The sequence below is a fragment of the Necator americanus genome, chromosome III, assembly GCF_031761385.1.
Source record: "Necator americanus strain Aroian chromosome III, whole genome shotgun sequence".
NCBI classification, from domain to species: domain Eukaryota; kingdom Metazoa; phylum Nematoda; class Chromadorea; order Rhabditida; family Ancylostomatidae; genus Necator; species Necator americanus.
In genome coordinates, this window is record NC_087373.1 from 40,457,471 (window position 1) to 40,479,557 (window position 22,087).

At 37.5% G+C, this 22,087-nt stretch overlaps 1 protein-coding gene across 3 annotated transcripts; it reads left to right on the forward strand.

The window, feature by feature from the left end:
- Positions 1 to 12,611: 12,611 nt before the first annotated feature.
- On the forward strand, positions 12,612 to 21,757 carry RB195_012455 (uncharacterized protein; the record flags this gene model as incomplete). 3 transcript variants are annotated; one of them, XM_064194307.1, is made up of 16 exons in its annotated part: positions 12,612 to 12,677; positions 13,264 to 13,315; positions 13,431 to 13,547; positions 14,213 to 14,337; positions 17,328 to 17,431; positions 17,489 to 17,645; positions 17,713 to 17,869; positions 17,937 to 17,998; positions 18,062 to 18,139; positions 19,459 to 19,547; positions 19,662 to 19,758; positions 19,817 to 19,906; positions 19,961 to 20,086; positions 20,566 to 20,673; positions 20,937 to 21,031; positions 21,721 to 21,757. In XM_064194307.1, the coding sequence occupies 16 exons, from the start codon at positions 12,612 to 12,614 to the stop codon at positions 21,755 to 21,757; spliced, it is 1,560 nt and encodes a 519-aa protein (XP_064051889.1). The 3 variants fall into 3 exon arrangements, with proteins under 3 accessions (XP_064051889.1, XP_064051890.1, XP_013298531.2); XM_064194306.1 differs by lacking the exon at positions 14,213 to 14,337 and adding an exon at positions 15,861 to 16,012; XM_013443077.2 differs by lacking the exons at positions 12,612 to 12,677; positions 13,264 to 13,315; positions 13,431 to 13,547; positions 14,213 to 14,337 and adding an exon at positions 15,953 to 16,012.
- Positions 21,758 to 22,087: the final 330 nt, after the last annotated feature.

Here is a 22,087-nt window from a genome sequence, read left to right on the forward strand (position 1 = left end):
ACTTAGCTAATCAGCTGCTATCCCGAGGCAATAACCATTTTATCAGGACAAGGATAACGCTTAGATCCTTAGACCCTAGATATCCTAGGATCTATGTACTTGTTCGCTGCAATCCACAACGATCTCGTTACTCTGGACACAGATTGTGTCAATGTCAGACAAATTATGTGCCAGGGATTTTGTCCACAGCTTGAACTTTAGCAATGTGAACAATAGTGGACTGATTGGATCCCTAAAATAACTTATTATTCGAATTCAAATTGAATTTTTTTTTCGTCACATGCTGTTGGCGACTTTTCAACAACGAATTCGAATTTCGATGACGTGTTATCCAAAAATGCGGATATGTTTTGATACGTGAAACTCTCTTGCCTTACTCAACTGAACTTAAATCCTTTAATATTTTGGACTCACCGTCGCTCTTTTGCGGGTTTTTTAAAGTGCAGTGAAGAGTGTTTGCCGAAAAGAAACCCTTTGTGGAGGCTATTAAAATTTGTGTAATTGTTATTTTCATTATTATTATTATTATTATTATTATTATTATTATTATTATTATTATTATTATTATTATTATTATTATTATTATTATTATTATTATTATTATTAGTGCACATTTTTCCCTAGTCCTAAATCCACAACAACGGATTCATCTTGTTGTAAACAACGATCGAAGAAAACACGAGACTAACTTTCCAGAGAAACATTTTTATTTTTTGCTTTCTTTAAGGCAAATTAACTCAAATTTTGGAAAAAAAAACCGAAACTCGACGCAAAATACGGTTTTTTTTAAGCCAGGATCCACATCGGGATAACAATCGTCACTATTCCATGTTCAAAAAAAAAAAAACCAGAAGTAGAAAAAGCTGAGTTTTTTTCAGCGTTACCCTATAAATACTATCTAAAAATGGTTCTACATAGCTACAGTGAAAAATTCGTTACAAGAATCCGACGTTGATGTTTCGAGAAAATATAGTTCCTATACTGTAAACACTTATCGTATAGCTCGTGTATTATCCCCAACTACTCAGCCGATCGACATTAAAATAATAAGCAATGTCCTTAAGTCATATGTTAAGGCGTTATGTTTTCAGGAATTCACAATCAGCAGTGCACTTTAGTAGTAAAACATCTTTTTAAACACTTTTTTTTTCTTATTACCTCGACTCAATTACTCTTTATATGTGCTGTTTGGAGTACGCTTCAAAGTATGTTATTTTGGTTATTGCTCCTCCTTTTTGTCTGAGTTTCTGAGAATTCTGTTGAAGGATAAAGGATAAACAGTCTGGCTTTATCCAATCCGCTTAGAATACGCCGACATTCGCATTCGCTTCGATCCAAAATTTTTTGAGGAGGTTTACGAACGTGTTTCGAGTTTACATACATTGATTTTCAGGGGTTAAGCAGTGTCCAAGTCGGTTTTTTTTTTAATCTTCCCAGAAAACCCCAGCACCAATTTGTCGACGCCGAAGGGATAAAAGACTTGTCTGGCATTAGGGCGGTTTCGAACCATTGATTGATTGTGCAGTCATAGGCTAACCTCTTTCCAACTGCGCTACATCTGACTCAGAATTCCTCAGAAATTCCTATTAAAGCACTCTTTTCTTACATCACCTTAGTAGTACCTGATTAATAGTTGTTTGGTTGTCATTTTCCGGTAATGTCCTAGAAAATGTCTGGTTAGTTCAAAACTATTCTGGGAACATTCTGGGAACAGATGTCAACTTTATAATTTAGAAAATCTCATGTTTTCACATTGAACAATTTTTAGGGATACAAATAGACGTTTACTAGTACTGTAGCTTCTTTGATGCCCTTTCAAATTATAGTTTTTTTAAAATGATTTCTGTAAATTAGGTGCAAAGGAAATTTAACATATTTACGTACGTTTTTGACAAGAAAAAATTGTAGGAAAATTTGTACGTCTTTGGTATTTAAGTAGAGGATTAGAAACGAGAGTTACATCGCTACATATTTTCTACTACTATTCAAAATGCACTTTTTTTCTAAAATTTCATTTCGCTGCAGTTTTCATTTAGTCCACTTTTTTTTTGGTCTACAGGAAAAATTTTTCGATTTCTTATTCTATTCTTCTTTTTGATGGAACAAATGCACGAAATTCTGAATTACCCTTCCCTCTTACAAATATTAATATTGCTTTGTTAGCAGCTTTTTTTTAGCCTCAGGCAGCAGTGCGAACGAACATTCATTTCCATATTTCGCATTTCTCGTCAACAGCTTCAAAGAACTTCCATTAGAAGCCATTAGTTTTTATTTGCGAACAGAATCTATTCGCATATGCACCTCATTACCCAGTAGTACTTTTCAAGAAAAAGTAAACAAAAGCCATAAACATGTAGCTTTTCGTAGAGTAAAGCCATATGCATATTCACAGTATGGTGGCCATGATTGTTATGGTATTTTTTTACCCAAAATATATCTACCCAGACATCTTTCCCACATACGAATAGTTTATATGTTTGTTGACAACTTTCCGAATGAGATTATGATGTCATCTAATTGTTTCCGGATCTAAAACATGAAAAAATCTAAAAATGTTGAAAAATCCTTAAGATTTTTGATCTCTATTCTAATTCGTCAGATCTACTGAAATACGTTTGGTCAGATGAATACAGCACAAAGGATCTATTGTGCGGTTCAACATCAATTCAGAATCGTTTGAGATTCAGAAACGTTCACGTCTGTGTGCATTGAAGCCAGACGCCAGGGGAACCCAATGTAACAAGGAGTTCTCCATCCTCCCAGTCAAGTCTGGAACAAATTTATCTAACTGAGAGGCGTGTTTGAAGTTTTTTAGAGCGCTAGTTCGTGGTTTTGAACCATTGGCCGTCGAACGGCACTCGAACCTCTGATCGACTGCGCTACACCCGCTCCCGCAAGGGGAATTAAATGACAAAAACCACCAGAGAATCAAATTGATGAGTTGATCTAATAAAACTCTGCGATAAATTTACTAAGCTACGATAGGGCTATTTAATTTTAATTTAAAAAAAAAAACTTTATTTATGGATGCTTAATTTGATATCTTGGATATTAGACATTAGACACTACGCAAATATTTCTTTTTTCTATTTAAATTCTCTGGAATTCGTGGAAATAAATAACATCAAAGCGTGATGCAATGGAGCTACGATGGGGCTATTTAATTTTAATTTAAAAAAACTTTATTTATGGATGCTTAATTTGATATGTTAGATAGATCTATATCAACGAAATTGGCTTCAGTACCTACATAAATATGTCGTCGTTATGGTTGGGAAGGTTTACCGTATCATTCCTTGAATAATATTCTTTTTAAATAAAGTTGTGATTTTACGAAAAAAAAAACGAAGTAATTTTGAAGTCTTCGTTTTTTTTTAAAAATTCTATTGCACTACTTCCTTCTCTGGATTTTAGTGTGAAGCAATTTGAAGATTATACTTTTTCTTGCTAGCTGCATATATGAGAAGAAACTTAAATGATAGCTCGGCAGCAATATGCTCTTTACGGTGATCCTAAAATGGCTCACTTAAGCACAAGTGAAAAAGTTGTACTATGTTATTTGACGTACGTAGGATGCACGTAAACATCCGAGTAATAGGGGGATTTACGACGAGGAATTTCCCTGGAAACTTGATGTTTTTTGTGAACTTGAAAGACGTGCACGAAAAGAGTGCATGAAATCCAATAACCAACACTTTCCAGATGTTCTTAAGTGTTTTCGGTGGCTTCCGCCAAAACAAATTCAACTTCACCTCAATACTTTATCCCCACTTCTTTCGATTCTTGCTTTTATAATCTAAATTTTCTCCTTGAATCTGTTGTTGGTGGGGTTTTAGCTGATCTTCAGGAAGCTTAGCGAGAAGAAAAACCAGCAGCGATACCTGATGTTGACAGCTCACAGACTTTGCAAGGCTTCACATTGCTGTGCACACAACACCTCTTCCAGACTGATCTCTAATTAAAACCGGCTAAAGCTTATCGTTAATCCTAAAATGTTTGCTTACGGTTATCTATAAACGTCTAAGAAGCAGCTAAAAATGGCTGATACGAGAGCTGGGCGGCGCCTAAAATTGACTCCACCGTCGTAATCACCTCGTATTACCATTTTCATTTAGATTACGAAGCTATTTTTAGCGCTCATAATATAATCTGCGAGTATTACTTGGGATTATTTGTGTTGGATATCATTGGCGATGCCTATGTATAGTCTGATCCTTGAAAACGAACTAGATTTTCTTGAAGAAAAATTTCAAAAAAGAAAAAAGATCAATTTTTGTTATCCATATGGTCTGCTTTTTCCACCATTTTCCAAGGAATGGTTAAGGGTTTATGTTCACGACTTCCCAGTTGTTTCTTTCCAGTTCTCTAAAAGGTCAGTTCTCTTTTTTCAGGAACATTTTCAACATGTTTTCCCGGCCGCAACCGCGTATGCCACCATTTCTGGAATCATTAGAAGCGAACGAGTTTGTAATTGCGCTCTGCAGTCATGTTTTCAACGACTTAACCTACCTTAGGATCAAACTAAAATTTTCTGCACCCAGTCACCCCCACATAAAAATACATACATTGTGATGCAAATGAAAATTTATGCGATGGGTTACTGTATTTGATTGCCTTCCTTCTGGTTACCTGATTTCACACTATATGGTCAAAAATTGTGGCTTTCGTGTAGAAGAGAGAGAGAGAGAGAGAGAGAGAGAGAGAGAGTAAAAGACAACGTTTTTTTTTCCTCTGCAAATTCTAATTTCCTGATGGATTCTAGGGACAATGCGGTTAAATTTAGTAGCAGCTCCTGGATTTTATGAGCTTTGCATTCTCACGTTCGTTCTAAGACATCTGCAAAATCCGTCAAAGCCACGTGAATCCTAAAAATGTGAAGGTTTCTTTTCAAATTGTCGCCTCCTGCTTTTTCTATCGAGTTTTGCTTTCAGCAATAAAATTTCACTTTTTGTTATTTTAAATTATGTTATTATGCTTTTTTCACTTTTTTTGCGTTTTCTCTGCTTAATGTCGGGACCTTTTTTTTAAACAAATATCCTACCAAATTTTAACCAGTTCCCAAACCAAGCTGCCGAAGAAAATTCCACAAAATCTTTTTTTGTCTAACCAGAAGATATCCTCGGAATATATGAAATATACGAGGCCTCCTTAATTCCTTTCCATTAATTTTTCTTTCAAGGAAAAACATGGATGAATTTACTTTGTTTGAAGAGAAAATTCGTCCGACTATTTGCTGAATTGGCTCCGCCCATCGCATTAATTAACAACAGTTTAAGAAGAGATTATGCACCTCGCATATCTGTATCTCACGTCCGCTCGTCTTTAAAATCTGAAAAAAATGTGACCTACTTTCAACACAAAGTAATCACGGGTTTGATTTTCCAACGTATTTTCCTCAGTCTGCTTCCAGAAAAATGTGGTGATCTCCCGTTTATTCCAATTCGATCCGAATAGTTCTGAATTGATTTATTAAATATCTTTTGAAAAATAAGAAAAATGTGATGTTTCAGCGAATTCGCTAATTTAACTCCTTTTTTCTGGTGTGGAAATTTCTGTTCTCTTATATTTTGTGATTTTCCAGAAATTTTCTTTTTAGAGCAGAAGAAATATTCGGCGGAGAAATCATAAATTTAAATGGTTCTGAATTGGTTGATTAAATATCTTGTGAAAACTATGAAAAATGTGATGATCTTTCGTTTATTGTATAGCATTGGTTTTACCGTGTACAATTTCCGTGGATATTTCTGTTTTTTTGATCATCGACCCACCAAAAGACGGATGAATTTTGCGTCAACATTTTTTTCTTGGAACTGTCAAGTACGATATATTTTCACCAGCATTTTTATGCTGAAGAGGACGAGTTTCATGCAACAGCTGTGCGTTTTTTTGCCCTATGAAGTTCTCTGAAGCGGAAAAGGATCGAATTCGCACTGAAATCAAATCTTGAATTGCCGAGACGAAGTTTTTGAAAATTTCGACAACATTAAGCAAATTGAATCAGAACCGGGTGATTAGGCTGGTTTTGAAGACACGCGCTGCGTCGTCGCATCGTTGTTGCCGACGGGATCGCGGCACGATCACGACACGATTTCGCTGCTCCCCATTCCATTTGTGCCATCTTTTTCCAGATATTACGGATTTTCCGGTCATGTGAGGAAGGGAACTCGCTCACAATCTCTTCACATGTATGTGTTGATTATTGTTTTCGAGTAATTTTTGGTTTGAAGACGTCCTAATCCGCTCGACTACGCCGCCGCCAATCATCTCTCCCCTTCGAACACATTTCCAGCCAATTTCCGTTCGCATAGACGGAATGAGTCGATGTGTATGTATGGAAAAAAAACTAGCCGAGAACTTGTGCTAAATATATTTTATAGCTTTGCTAACCATAACTAACCAAATGTGTTATTTTAACTACACCCATTTACATCCAGTCAGACGCCGACGCTTCGGACTACTGTACTCTTTTTACGTGGTAATTTACTGCAAGCTTTTTAAGGGGCGTAATAAGAAGTCGGAACGATATTCATATCTTTCCATCTCGTATACGCTACGTAGATCATTTTTCTGGACTTTTAATTGAATGAAGACTTTCTGCTGAGATAGTAGTTTAGTTTTTCAGGATCAGGAAATTCCCAAGTTGCACATAGGTGTTCTGGAAGCTGTGAAATTTCTACATTGGTAAACTTGTAAACAGCATATAAACAACAACTTCTGAACATTACTAGTAAAAAGGCATATTTGTTCCATATTTCAAACACCATTGTGATTAATTTTTGCCGTTACCCTCCTGTTACCTTTTCGTTTTCAGTTATAATAATAGATATATTTTTTTGTATGTTTATATTATATTATACTAGTATTTTTATGGGATCGCGCAAGGATTGACAAGCTATGGTAGCGCTTTGCGTAACTCTGCAAATTTTGTGCGAAAGTCATCACTCCAAAGGTTTTTTCTTTACTCCTGAGGCCGGACTCTTTATTTATGTTACTTAAGGGATTTTATTTTGTACCCTACAGCTCTTAGTTTCAATGATCAATTTCCGGAATGATTACTGGTAACGATTTTTGCTACTTCCTTGTGCATTTAATATTGCACTACGTATTTCCATCCAACTTATCGTAACCCATCACGGTCATCGCTCACCGCCGAGCGAGAGCCATTTCTTTTATTTGAAAGTTTTAAAACGGCAAAAATTTTAGAATTTCTTAATTTTGTGATACTTTACTCGAAAGTGTTTAATAACATCACATTTAGGATTTATTTATTTATTTCTGGACTTAGTGATTTTTCCACTTAATTTTCGTGCTTTCTTTAAGAAATTCAGCTCCTGTAAAGATATTTACAGTAAGTTCAGGATTCGCTTGTTCACGCTACATTAACTATTTTACATAACATTATGCAAATACTCTGGAGTCTTCTCTGTCCTTAACCCTAGAGGTGGTGGAGGCAGGAGAGATTGGATATGACGTTAGGAAGGCGAGAGAATATGGATGTTCACCAACGGATCGTTTTTCTCACAAACGAGACCATCGAAAAAAAAAAGCCAAGAAAAGAAAAGATCGAAAAAAACCTACATACTCCACTGAATATATTTAAAATAGAATTTCAAAATTTTAGTCGACGGAGAATATAAGAGGAAAATCTAAAAACATCACTCCTTAGAGAAATTTTATTAGAAACAGTAACAACCTCTCCCAGCGACATTTGACACAGAATGATTTTGTCACTTACGCCATATCACTTCTTATATCGTAATTTTGGTTCAACTAGTGTTTTCTTGCTTCACAACGCATAAACACTTTTAAAATCTGCTTTTTCTGGTTTATAATCAACTTCTTTACCAAGAAATACGTTTTTACCAAGAAAATTGTTCTCTCTCTCCGAGAAGACCACGTTTTTTTTATTTTGAAATTACGATTAGAAGACTTTATTTGAGAAAAATCTCCTGATTCTCCAAACGTGTGTTATTTGAGCTGTCGTTACGTTATTTTTACTAGCTTATTTACGTTGTTTTGTTAGAAAACAAAAAAAAACTAACTTTTTTTATTGTGTTCTGCTGCTAATGTGTTTTACTGGTTAGATGCGGTTACAGAGATCCATATCCGTTTTTCTGGAAACTTCTTGAAATCCACCTTCCATCAACGTTAATTAACCATCACTTAGTGCTAATTAGAAGACACTTTGTTTACGACGAACACACCGTTCAGCCACGCCTCCTTCGTAAACACATTTCTTCTAATAAATTTGTGTTTTCTACATGCAAAAGCAAACATGCATCACAATCATCTCCGACATTCTCAAACAGAACCACAGCAATTAAGCGCCTATTGTTATCATAGTGTCAACCGAGGCCTTTTTCTTGTATCGGAGGTATTTACGGATCTATTTACGGACTTGTGTGATTGCGTCGGGCTCTTCCACAAAACTATCATACTTTGCTATTGCTCCTATATTTTCTTCTCAGAATCCTCTTTGGCCAGCCACTTCCACTCTGGATTTCTTGACGAAATCCGAAATGCTTTGCGAATGAGAACGCTTAATTGTTTATTTGTTAGTTGCTGCTTTTCGTCGCTATGGCATAGCGAAAAGCAATCATTGTGTATGGCGGCGTAACTCAATTCTTCCCGAAAGAGTTGTGGGGAAGATTCGATGAAGCAAAAACGCAGAACACTCGGGGTTATTCGTAATGCACATTAACTAATTCACACGCTTATTTTATTGTATTTATGGTACGTGGAGACGCTCGCAGAAAATCCGGAATGTTGGAAATTCTTAAGAATCCCCTGTGCTTTAATAGAAACTTGCAGATATTTTTCTATTATTCATTACTATTTCAATTTTAACTAACTTTTTATTCGAATATATGAGTAACTCTATTTTCCGCCTTACAAACTGTAATTTTACAGTTGTTTTTAGTTTTAGGAATTTTTTTTTTCGAAAACATTTTTCAGCGACTTCGCTAATTTTTTTTAACTTTTCATTTTTTATTTTTAATTTCATTTTTTAACGAATTTGCTAGTGTAACTCTTTTTTCCTTGGGTGAAAATTTTTGTTCTGTTATACTTTGTGCTTTTCCACAAATTTCCTTCTCAGAGCAGAAAAATATTTGGCAAAAAACGGTAAAGCTAAATGATTTGAATGAATGACTCAAAATGGTTGATTAAATATCTTTTTGTACTAGTCCGATACAACTCGAATTTTCGAATACAGCGAATTTTCACGGTTTTTTTTCCATTTTTTTTTATTTTTATATTTTTTTATAATTATTTTCAGTCCTTTCACCCTATCAGATTTCCAACTTCAAATCGTTATTTCTCTATCAGAAACAACTTTTCTCCCGCGCAGAAGCTGATCCCCAGGGATCTCTTCTGTTTGTAATTAATTGCCACATTGCTGAGCTGTCTAGTTAGGCTTTACAGTAAACCCTGATTAGTCTTTGAACCATCTTTGTTTTTCTTTTTTTCCGCATTTTGGAAGTCAAACTTTTTATTATTTATGTCAGTTATTTATGGCTAAGATACGTACATATCTGAAACGACATCGCCTTCGACGAAAATTTTTAGTTTTAGATACATATGTGCTTTAAATTACTATTTTCATAAGGCGCCTAAACATGCCAATTTTAAATTTGTCTTTTTTACCATATTTCCTAACATCAGGCAATGGGATATTTTCTTTGATCACCACTCCTGCTGAAGTAACGTACGAGAGTTTCACCCCGTAATGTCTTTTCAGAGGGTTCTGGCTTCCCAAACATTTTTCAATGATCAGATTCGGAAGCAGGAGTGTTTCGGAGAAGATCTGTTCGAGACTTTTTCTCTATTTACATTACGTAATCTCTAGTTTTTTAAAACAAATATTTCTAGGTTCAGGTACATAAGTACTACATATTTCTTCTCATTTTAAAAATAATTTTCCAAGGGGTGTACTTTGTGTCATTTTCACCTGGGAATATTTTCAAAGCATTCCCCTCATGTACAACTTAAACCGCGAACATTGGCAGGATTTTTAAATTCTACATATAAAGAGTTGTCAGGACTTTCTTTGGACATGCAAAGTGGCTCCCCACATTAATTCCTTCTTTTCTTAGTTTCTTTTTGTTCGAATCTGAATAAAATTCTTCCCTTTGATAAATTTATTCCGAATTTTTTCCGATTCCATTAGAAAGTATTCCGGAAAGTCTCACTTCTCACTTTTTTTGCACTGACTGATTTCAACCAATTTATTCTGAGAGAGTCCTTCTGAAATACCCTATATTTACACGAGTAGACAAAATTGTGATAAGCTGCCATTCTTGTCTGTTGTCATGAACATCACAGACATATTGGATTTTCTCTGGATCATCTATAAGGATTCGTTTGAAATTTTCTGCAGTTCTGTGAAAATTTCACCATTATACTTGACCACTTTTCGCATTGGATATCAATCTTCTTTTTCACATCCAGAGCTTTGTTTTTCATTGAAGAGGACTGCTATGCAATTTCCTTTGAGAACTTTCCAAGTCGCCTTGGATAAAAAAAAACTTCACCATATATCTACGTTTGTCCCCTTCTTCCTGACTTACTGCAGTTAAATCTACCATTAAATGTTGTGAAAGTGCATAGAAACAGATGATATTTTAATTCCTAGCACGAAAAAATTCTCACATCAACGCACTGAGCAGGTGAAATTCCCATACATTTCCAAGAGTCGTGTCATTATAACATTTTCCTCATTTAGAGGATATGATTCCGCTCTTTTTGCTTTGATTTTTAAAGAAATGTAACTTTATGAGGCGCTAATAATCTCTATTCATAGGCTTATATTCATTAGATATCTACGATTCTGCTTAATTACAAGATTATTAGTCATCAGCTCAGCTCACCTCACGGGACTCGTCTCGACTTGACTCTTGCTCTTATCCCGAAGGCGGAATCCTGGTGTGAGTAAGTGGATCGCTTAACGGAATCTCATCCACGCTCGCTCTTAGCCATCACTTTTTTCCTCCTGTTTTAAGAAAACAATGTGAAAAACGCACGGATTTCTTCCAGAAGTGCGAATGTTCCACTTTCCTTGAATCTTGGCGTAGAGATTGCAACTTTTCTCCCCATATTGAACCAAATTTCAGTTATTTGCTCCGTCTTCTTGCCTTCATTTTTTTTAAACTTCTTATTGAAATATTATTGCTATTATTGTCATCGTAATTATCATTGCTACTTTAATTACTATAATTATCATACTACTAACAATTTTTTATTAGCATTATTACTACATATTATTACTCTTTTTTCGCTATTTCGGCAAACATTATTTTTTTTTAATTTTTCCATTATAATGCAGATAAATTCTACAGAAGTCCTTAATTTTTTTTAAACGTCAACGTTGAAAGAGCTGAAGAGATTGTTTCCCTGAAATGGGAAAAAATTCAGTACCCTTTATATACCGTGATCGAAAATTCAAATGAGTAGTCGAATTATTTGGATTTGATCCGGCAATTTTTTTTGGAGTTGCTATGTTTTCATGCAGGGACTTCGTCCATTCTTCTTGTGTCTTTGTTAAGCGAATGTTGACATTGTTAGCGATGCGCATAGAAGCCCCAAAAAACCTTGCAGCTGAAGCCATTTTGATGGATATTCTGGGATTTTCTCTTCCCCTCGTACAAATTTTATTCTCTCTTCTCTTCTCGTCTTTTCTTTCTCGTTTTTTATGCCTCGGATCTTAAAATTGCCACCAAAGTTTTCTAGAGAAAAACAAGGAAGCGATTTTTTTTGATAGTTCCCGAGAGCTAACAGCAAACAGGAAACTAATCGAAATAGGTGGTTCTCGCAGAAATAAGCAAATAAGCACCCTATATATTTCTTTTTTTTTTCTTTTTTTTGGTTAGTGTATAAAACCAAGCGTATAAAAGCTAACTCAAAAACATAGAGGTGGAAATAACGAATTTATCAATTTATTTATTTTTTTCTTTTCTTTGGATAAACCCCAAGAGCTAACAACACACAGGAAACTAATCGCAATAAATGGTTCTCGCAGAAATAAACACTTATTTTTTTCCATTTTTTTTCTGTTAATGAACAAAACCAAGCGTGTAAAAGTGTTCTCCTCGCTGTTTTTCGTTTATTTTGAGCACAGATTTTGGGAATTTTAAGAACTTTCTCTACTAAAAGTTCTCTGCTCTCCTTTTTTGACAATTTTACAGGTAACCAACCTATCACAGTTGTTCAAGTTCGAACTAAAAATAACTGTCGATTTACCACATTTGATATTCAAATACGGTCACGCTATATTATTCATTCGTTTTTTTAAGTTTCATCTATTCAATTTTTTAAAATTTCATTCATTTCATTATGATTCTGCGTCACCTCACCACTTGTGTGCACTCCTGAAATCTCAATCCGGACTCTGACCTATTCATAATCGGTGTTTGTTCCCCCATCTCATACGTTAGGGTGTTGTTTTTATTATATATGTTGTTTTTGAGGACAAAACATTTCATTTCACCTTTGTCTCCGTGCCAAGAAAAATTCTCTTGTTGATCTCTGATTTTTGAGTTACCTATGATCCTATAATATGTAGAAATTTTTTTGGTAAAAATCCGTATCAAATTTTCTCTCTTTTTAGGCTCACAATGGACGCACCACGCGTCCCATGGAACTATACGCTGCCTAACGGGAACGTCGCTATAACGATGGATGTGCGTGTTATTTTTTGATTTTTAAAAGATTTTGTAGGTTTTGCAAATAGGTGCGAATAGCTTCTACTATTTTCCTATATTTTTATATAATTATACATGACATATTCCAATATCATAAATATTTTTATGTGTTTTAGAGAATCTTTTTGGATTGTTCCTCACCACTTTTGTTGTACATAGTTTATGGTTTCTTTCCTGGGAAATATGTAGTCTGGAAGAAAGAGATGATAAATTACCGGATTTTTTTTCCTCTAATTTGTGAGATATTTGAATGAATGTGATGTAGAGACGGTAGATCACAAAATTTTTGCTTAACTCTTCATAATTTAATGTCTCTCAAACAAGGAGCGTATCCATTCGCCATTTTGGCGTAGTTTTTTCTTCTTCACTTAGGATGGTGGCGCTAATTTTCATGTGTCAACAGATAACCACTCCCGAAAAAAAGTTGTCAGAAATGTGAAAATGAAGTAAAAATAATATAAGGATAAAATGACTTAAAATGAAAAAAAAATTAAAAAAGATTAATATAGAATATGAAAACGTGTGTTGACTAGCCGATAATGCGTCAAAGCATGATTGATTTCAGGTCTGTTTTCAAATGTTACGGGATCAAGGTATCCCACCTGTTCCCGAACCCAGTACGTTCTTTTTTTCGTATTTTTTTGTCAGTATCTTTTTGCTTTTTGCATTATATTTCCTGCAATTTTATTCCGCTGGAAAAAAAACGTTAGGCGTAAAATTCGAACGTTTTAGCTGACGGCAGTTTGTGGTGCAATGCCACCTATGATACAGTACTATGTTGGCCACCAACCCCAGCAAACACTAGCATAGTGTTGCCATGTCCACCCCTTAAAGGACTGGATCCGTCACGTGAGTTACTGTAAATAAGACAACAAAAATAAATAAATGATAGATCATCAATATCATTTTTTATATTATCCATCCAAATCGTTAATAACTGTTTCTATTTTTAGTTGTCACATGTTCTATGTCTTCGTAAATGTCGGTTCACGTTACTTCACTCTTAGCGGATATCGATTCTTCTAGTTTGATTAATTTTTTGTTTAATCCGTTAAGTTCTCATATACGTAGTTGTGTAATTCCGTTTAAGATCGTTAGGTGTTAAATGTTGTCCTGCAAGATATAGCTGAAAAAAGACGTGTAGCTTTTGAAATGTTATTGATTGGTATTGATTTGCCGGACAAAATAGCTGAAGCTACATGTCTTACGGGGAGATTATTTTTATTAAGGTTATTCTTTTTCTGCTTGGCATGTCTACATTGCGGTTTTTGGGAGGAACAGAAACAAAAAAAACTTATTAATAACCTTTTCCATTTTTTTTTCGGGATTTCTTTTTCTAACCCACTATTAGTTTGTCGTTGATCGCATGTAGTGTTCTGCCATTCGATTCATTCAGATGCAAAGAACCTGTGACGATTTTTGGATGTGAAATTGGAAATTGGATTTTTGGATGTGAAATGCGGCAGAACTCCGCACGCGAATGTCTGTACGAGTTTTCTCGATAGCGGTTTCAGGTCAGATAGTAAAAACGTGCGACCGATTTGGTCGTTGGGCTGGCAAGCACGAAGGCGTGTACGAGAATCCGTGGGGATGGACGAATTTCACCGTCTGCTTTAGGATGGACTTCGAAAACGTGAAAGTACGCCTCAATGAATCCGTCTCAGTTTAGTCCTTATAAGTGAAGCACCACACCGCGCGGCTGCCAACTGCTACACGTCCGCCCCGCCGCCCCCGCTTTTGTGCGTTCGCCTCACTCACCTGCACACATTGTCACTCGTCAACACTGCAATGATCAGCCGAAATCATCGTTCACACGTATCGCACTCATCGCATGTCGCTGCTTGTCGCTTTCACACAATGCTCGCGCATGTCGCTTCTCTTTTGTTCTAGCCATTCATCTCTGTTTTTCCACTCTCTTTTCGTATCGTCTCAATGTTATGTTCATTTGTCCACTGTTAACGATTAACTTTACACGTAACAGAGCCTTCTGTGTCGTGAAATTTATTTTCTGTTCACAAATGTAGAGAAAGTCAGATATCACTGGGAGTTTATACTCCAGCTATTAACAACCCTCTGGCAGTCTCTCGTACATAGCTCTGTAACCAATGTTGAACGTTAAAGAATGTGAGGATCTGATGGCTCACAGATCAGGTCTATTAGTTGTGATAGAGTGATTAAATGAGAGTTTTTTTCTTCCAAACACATCTAATGAACTAGAATTTTGCCCAGCAATCGATCGATTTCCAAATCAACGTTTCTAATGTGACTTTTTAAAAAATATGTGTTTGACCTTTTTTCCCACGATAGGTTGGTCTAACTCTGCCAAACCCTTCAATTTCTCCACTGAATCGCTGAGAAGACAATCTTTCGCTATTCAATCTGATTCAACAAACAATTTTTGTGCGATGGATGGGTTTGCGGTGAGGCTCGAGAAAAAACAAAGAAAGAAAGAAAGAACTTAGGAAATGGAACTAAATATTTGTTATAAAATTGGTGATACAAATAGAAATCTATCTCAAACTTCCAGTTTCAAGTTTCTATCTCAAATTAGACGAGTGATGGAAACGTGAGCGACTTCCGTCCGCGCATCATCCTCAAGCTCTAGCATAAACAGGGTTTCATATTTGAGCGTAACTTTACATTTTTCCCGAATGATTTTGCTGTTTCTCGGATCAACCAAGCAAACATGCGTGTTGTTCTTTAAATATAACCGTAATGGTAAAAGTCTGAAGATTTTTCGAAAAAAAAGGAGAGAGTGGTGACTCCTATACAAAAACTCCTGTACTAAAAAAGTAGAATAAGCAATATCCACCGCTACCAAAAAAAAATGGTGGTAAATTCTAGCTCTTTAATTGCATCCCACAGTACTCACCACCCGACCTACTGTTTCAATAATTGTTCATATGGTGAAATGAGTAGAAATGATCAGTCACAAATTCCCCCAAAAATTTATCCAGTACGAGTTATCGACTTAGTATAACCTCAAGTTTTTTTTTCCTTGTTGATTTTTTGAGACTGCCAGTGGATCGAATGTTCGCATTAATTTCATTTTCCCTCAATCAAAGCTTTTTTTACGTTACGCTTTTCCGTAACGACGTGTTAAGGGCTGAGACCCTTGCACGAATGCAAATGTGCATGTGAGAGATGTGTGGCCCGCTTTAGGAAATATCACGAAGAAATGTCATTGGACTGGAAATTGGCAAGGACGCACCGAGAACGATTTTGCCAGAGATCACGGTTGGACGAATTTCACTATGTGCTACACGGATGAAGTGATCTACATAATGAATAATCTCAACAACGAATCGCTCGGGGTCAGACACTAGCACATGTGTAATGTTGAAAACTACGGGCATAACGCTTGTCACACTGCCTTCTTGCAGTTCCACAAACTCATTGATCGGTTATCGATCAAGATTTGTTCACATGAATTATTCACCTATCCAACCTCGTTTGAGTAATAGTCAAAAAAATTAAAGCAAAAAACGCCTTAAAAGCATCACCTCACGAATCTGAGGTGGTACGGATTCCAGGTGGAGTATGGGTATAAGGGATCGTAGATTATGGAGAGAAAGGCGATTCCGTCCATGTCTTCCTAATTGCCGTAAAACACGGCCCGGAAGATACGGCTTCTAGCGTTCCGGCGCGCTATTTTTTACAACGAGTTCGACTGGAGTGTGCCAGCCTTGTGCATGCGCCGCATCTTCCAGGCCGTTTTTTCCGGCAATTAGGAAGAAATGGGCGGAATCGCCCTCCTCTCCATAATCCACCACCTCGTATAGGAACTCTCCACCTGAAATCCGTACCACCTCAGATTCGTGGGATGCTTTTAAGGAATGCAAAGAACAAGAAAAACATTGACCGTCAACTCTATGCCCTGCCCACAATTTTCTTTTACATGGCAAGAAGGCAGTGGGAAGCGTCACATTTATCATTTCCTAACACCAGTCAATTTTTCCTGAAATTGAGGGTAATCGGTGTATAGATTATTGGATGACAGCAGCATGGCACCGTGCTGACCAATGGCAGCACTTGCAATTACGGACCACTGGACCACCAATCAAAGGGCTTTCCAGAAAAAAAAGGAAAAAAATATAGTAATTACTAATGTCAGCCGTACTGCTGTCCTTCAATAAAGCTAAACTTCTACGCTCAATCTCCTACTCCACTTTTCACCTTCTACTTTAACATTTACTTAATTTTGAATCCATTTTCTGGGTACTTTTTGCTTCTCCCATTTTTTAAGAACTATTTTAAGCATCACTTTTTAACACTCTTTCTGTCATGATCGCTTTTCACACTAAACGCTCTAAGACCGCCCAGCTTTCTGATCAGCAACGATCAATTTCCGCATGTGCAATGAAAGCTTCCTTGCATAATCTGGGGCTGGAATGGAACGGCTTGCGTGGCGATTGCTCTTCATGTTTTCCTTGTTTCCCGCGTGGCTTGTCGCTATGACGTCTCCTGACCTCATCGTACGGACAGTTCCCGGAAGAAGTTAGGCACGAAATGTTAAAACATATGAACTGGCGCATACGATGAAGTCAGCGTTGCTCATTTATAGGTCATAGGTCAAGCCATAGCCCAACACTCTTACTATAAATTTGATGCGTATCGATTCGTTTGCAGATCGCCCAGGAAGTGGCGAAGAACGCACGAAAACTCGAGTTTGTTGGCTTAGGCTTATCATTGGTGAGCCTTATCGTGTCAATTGCTATATTCTCGTACTTCCGGTAAGTCTCGCTTGTTCTTCCAGAAATCCTTTCATAGAGTCAGTAATTGTTTTGCAGACGGTTGCGGGTCTTCCGCAATATGCTACATTTACATTTAATGATTGCAATTTTAATGGTGGTCATCATTCGCCTTGTTCTCTATATTGATCTAATATTCACTGGAAATCATGGTCCACATCAAAGTCCATCTGATGGGAAAACCATCAACACTATGGTTTGTTCTGCTTAATCGTCCAGTAGCATGTTGGTTATTCAATTAAGATTTACCTCCTCCTCTTCAGCCATTCGTCTGTGAAGCAATGTATTATCTATTGGAGTATTTCAAAACGGTAGCATTCGGATGGATGTTCTTAGAGGGTTTCTATTTGCATAATCAATTGGTGCTCACAGTCTTTAACTCGGAACCACGACTAACACCATATTTGATAGCTGGATACGGTAAGGATTTTGTGATCCAGTATTTTTTTCTACAGCGACGATAGCTGTGATTGTTGTGTTTGTTCAGGGATTCCCGGAATTCATACATTAATATGGTTGTTCGTTGTGTTGATTAAAAAAGACTTCAAGGTTTGTTAATGCGGATCTTCCGAATGATTCCGATCTGTTACTGGCCATGTTTATTATTTCTAGGTGGAACGATGTCTAGGCTCGTATTATCTGGAGCCGGAATTCTGGATACTTGACGGGCCAAGAATGGCAGAATTAGTGGTGAGTGGTCACATGTGCTTGATCAGTTTAAATCGTTGTAGTTTTCTTTAAATAAACTTTTTTGAAATAAAATTACAAGTTATATAACTTGAGAAATTTAATGATGAATGACCCCTAAAATTTCAGTTTAGTCGCAGCTTTAGAGAACCAATGTGGGCCCGGTAGGCATTAAGGATCGCCTCGAAGAAAAATTTCACTGAGTCGAACAGATGTTTTTGGCCTTCCCTTTAAATGATTTTACGCCCCTAACCACAATACACAATCTTTCTAATGCGAAAATTCCCCTTCCCAGGTCCAATTTCGCAGACACATTGATGTGTGGGTCCCGCGAGAAACTGGCATCAGGACCCTAACACCCCGGGAAATGCGATGTGTGCGGACAATTGGGGCTGGAGTACATCCGCACGTGGTCATGGTAGCCACTACGCTTGCTTCCGGCCTCGATGATTCACTCCCTGCCGCGCTGGGCACTACCTTGGGAGGCCCTAGGGCTACCGCCGTACTTCCCTGCACTTTACCCTTGCTCTGGCCCCATGCCGGGCTTACACTAGGCTCTGGCACTTGTGCGGTACCGCTGGCCGCCACTCTGCGGGCACTGCGGGCTGGGTGTTCGAGCCCTTGGCAATACACGTACGTATGCGCAGCGCATACGTGCGGTTTGCCTGGTCACCCTCTTGTGTTTCCGGGAACTCCACTGCAATAAGTACTCAGTCTTCATCCCACTCTACGCATATATACACAACTACAATACTAGAAGGGCCGTGACCTAACCAGCCACTCACTACGGGCCCGGCAAGTGCAAATCTCCGGATGTATCAGCGAAGTCCTGGACGCGGGAGCCTGCGCTCCACTCCGCCGGACGGCCTCAGGGACGCCGGTTACCTCTTACTCGTGCCAGCTCCTCCTCCTCCGTTTGGCAGATGTTATTGCTCGAAAGTGGCGCTGATTTTCGATATCGATCGCATCCGCTCCTCGAATCCGTTCCGGCTGTCGCTTGTCAGGTTGTTAGAATGAATTTCGAAACACGGAACGGCTCCTTTTATAGCAGCAAAAATGGGCGGAGCGAAAAGCGAGCGAAACGGAGGAAAGCTGTGGGACCTTCGTCGCGTCCGCGGCACTCGCTCTTCAGATGTTGTGAGAAGAGTCGCATGGAATCCGTGACACTATGAACGATCCCTGTTCTACCCATGATTTCGATGCCATTTTGTCATTACCAACGCTGTTAAAATAATTAGTCCTTAATTAGTAAACTGTGTAAATAATTAGTGAACGTTAGACTAATCAAATATCAATGACTTTATGAAGTAATTATTTTCCAGGTAAATTTATTCTTCATTTGCAACGTAATTCGAGTATTATGGTCGAAAGTTCGAGAAAGTCACAGTACAAGTGAACTTGACAAAATGAAGTGAGTGCTAAGACTACTATTTATCTGTTGTTTATTCACTTTTTTAAAGTCCACATACAGTTTGTTATTAATTTGATGTTTATGTGAAAACCCCAAAAATTTTCCATTTTTCAGGAAAAGCGTTAAAGCTGCCTTAATGCTCATTCCACTGCTTGGTATACCTAATATTATGCAAACGATACCGTTCGCTCCAACACGAGATAACATAACGGTGATTTCAAATCGAAGTTAACCACCGTGAACTATTGATTTTATTGATCGCTTTGCAGATTTTTGCTATATGGACGTATCTCGCCTCTTTTACATATATGTACCAAGGTCTTATGATTACGATCATTTATTGTTTCACCAATAAAGAGGTAGGTACCGAGGGTCAATTGTGATCCTATTTTACTTACGATAACTTTTTCCAGGTAAATACAGTCCTGAAAACTTTCTATGATCGATATCGACTACAACACACAAGTCAGCATGAATTACGGCGAGGTTCACGCTCTATAGCGTCGCACTATCAAGCACGAAACGGTCAAACTCCTGGGGTGAGTCGCTGGATCGATAAGATCGATTTTTGTGGTGTCTGTGTATGTGCCGACATGTTGACGACATGTATAGTTGACATATCTTCCATAAAACTATAGCAGAACGATTCGATCACGCGTCGGGGATCAATAAGCATTCTTTGTGTGTGTGTTTTCTCTGGATGCAAGGAAAGTCTTTCACAACAAGAGAACTGGATACTGAGAATTTATAGTAGGGGCGCGAGTATCACGCGTGTTCCTGAATTGAGCGTTTAAGGTTTATAGTTTTCGCGCTCTATTTTCCCCATCTCATAGTCGTTCTTTCGCATCTTTATCTTCCTGACACGTTATTAGAGAGTAGTTTAACTCAAAATTACTGTAAACTTGGTGTAATGTATTATAGAAGTGATGCTGTCTAACGCTTCGAAGCATGAAATTCTGCTCGCTCGCTGGAGCATTGTACTCGGATCAGCGTTGCATGGTATTGTAACCCATTTCAGGTAGCCATTTCGATGGATAACAACAACGGATCGTCATTGTCACCATACAGTCAACGATCGAAAAAGGGTAGCGGCGATTCGACAGCAAAATTGATGTTAAGCGTGCCGGTGCGTATGTATTTGTGATACTGTAAATACCGTTACAACTAGTAGAACAAGTCCTAGACCGATTTCTTGTACCCACCAAGAGCATGAGTGATTGCATGGCTGGTTGTGATTTTTCTAACTTCTTTTCGTTAATCACAGAAATTGCATGTTTTCTTTTTCTTTCTGTGTTTTCGAGGAAATGACCAACTATCCGCATACTATCATTTTTCTCAATTTTTTTTTTAAATTTAGAACTGTTTGTCGTGTTTAATACATTTCTTTAGCAGTGTGCTGATGAACTTGTAAATAATAACGGTTACGGTGCTGCAAGCGAACGAACACCGCTCAAAACACAATGCGATTGCACTGACGGGATACGGTAAGCATCGTTGATTTTTTGTTAATAGGTCGTGTTGTCATCTGGACGGCCAAGGCCTCTTTTCCATGAATGGAATGCTTAGATGATTGATTTCCTTGGGATGAGTTCTGGTCTTTGTGTGGCTTTAATCTAACCATTCAAGAAACACCTATTCTACTTCATGAACACGCTTTCTTGCATTATCGATCGATTTCACTACATGCACTAGAGACACGCTAAAGCATTCAACAAAACTGGCGACATTGAGACCTTTGAACGAAAAGATAGAGTGTAGGCCACGAGTATAAACGCCAGAGAGACAGCATAAGCGGTACTCTGGTTATCTGACCGGTGGCTAACGCGACGCTTACACCTGCACTCGCGTGTGTGACACGTTCTTGGATGCCTCGTAGGAAAATTCGATCAACGAGACCGGTCCTCCACGCCGGACAACTGACAACTGCATATTCGTGATCTACACACCCCCTAACCGTATCTTTTCGTGGGAAGATTTCAACATCGTCAATTTCATGATGTACTGCCTCTGAGGAGGTGTCGACATCTTTTTTGAATGTTTTGAATGTTACTTCGGTGATCAGTAGTGGCTTGTCTGTATCGATCGATCGAATCGATATTGACCGCTTAGAACAATTTTTAGGTATTTCTTGCATAGCTTCGTTCATAACTTTCATGTATTCGTTTATTTTCAGGAATACACCGATGCTTAATGGGCAACATATAGCTTAGCGTTCATCCATTAGTCCAAGATCTTCTTGTTATCGATTTGATGTTAGTAGCTTGCAAATCATATTTTGATCTATCCCGTGCGATCAGTGAATGATTCGTTTTACATTGTAGGTCAAAGTGATTTTGCTGTAATCATACTTTCATTTTTACTCTCGTTGTTTATTTCATCACGAATGTTCAACAACGGTGAAACCGGCACGGGTTAATCTATGATGTTTCGTATATTTTTCAACTAAGACTATGATTATTTTCGTTATTGATTGGTTTCCATTAATCTTATGTTGTCTCTCATTTTCCTGATATTTCCCGGCGATTTCTTGCTTGTCAACT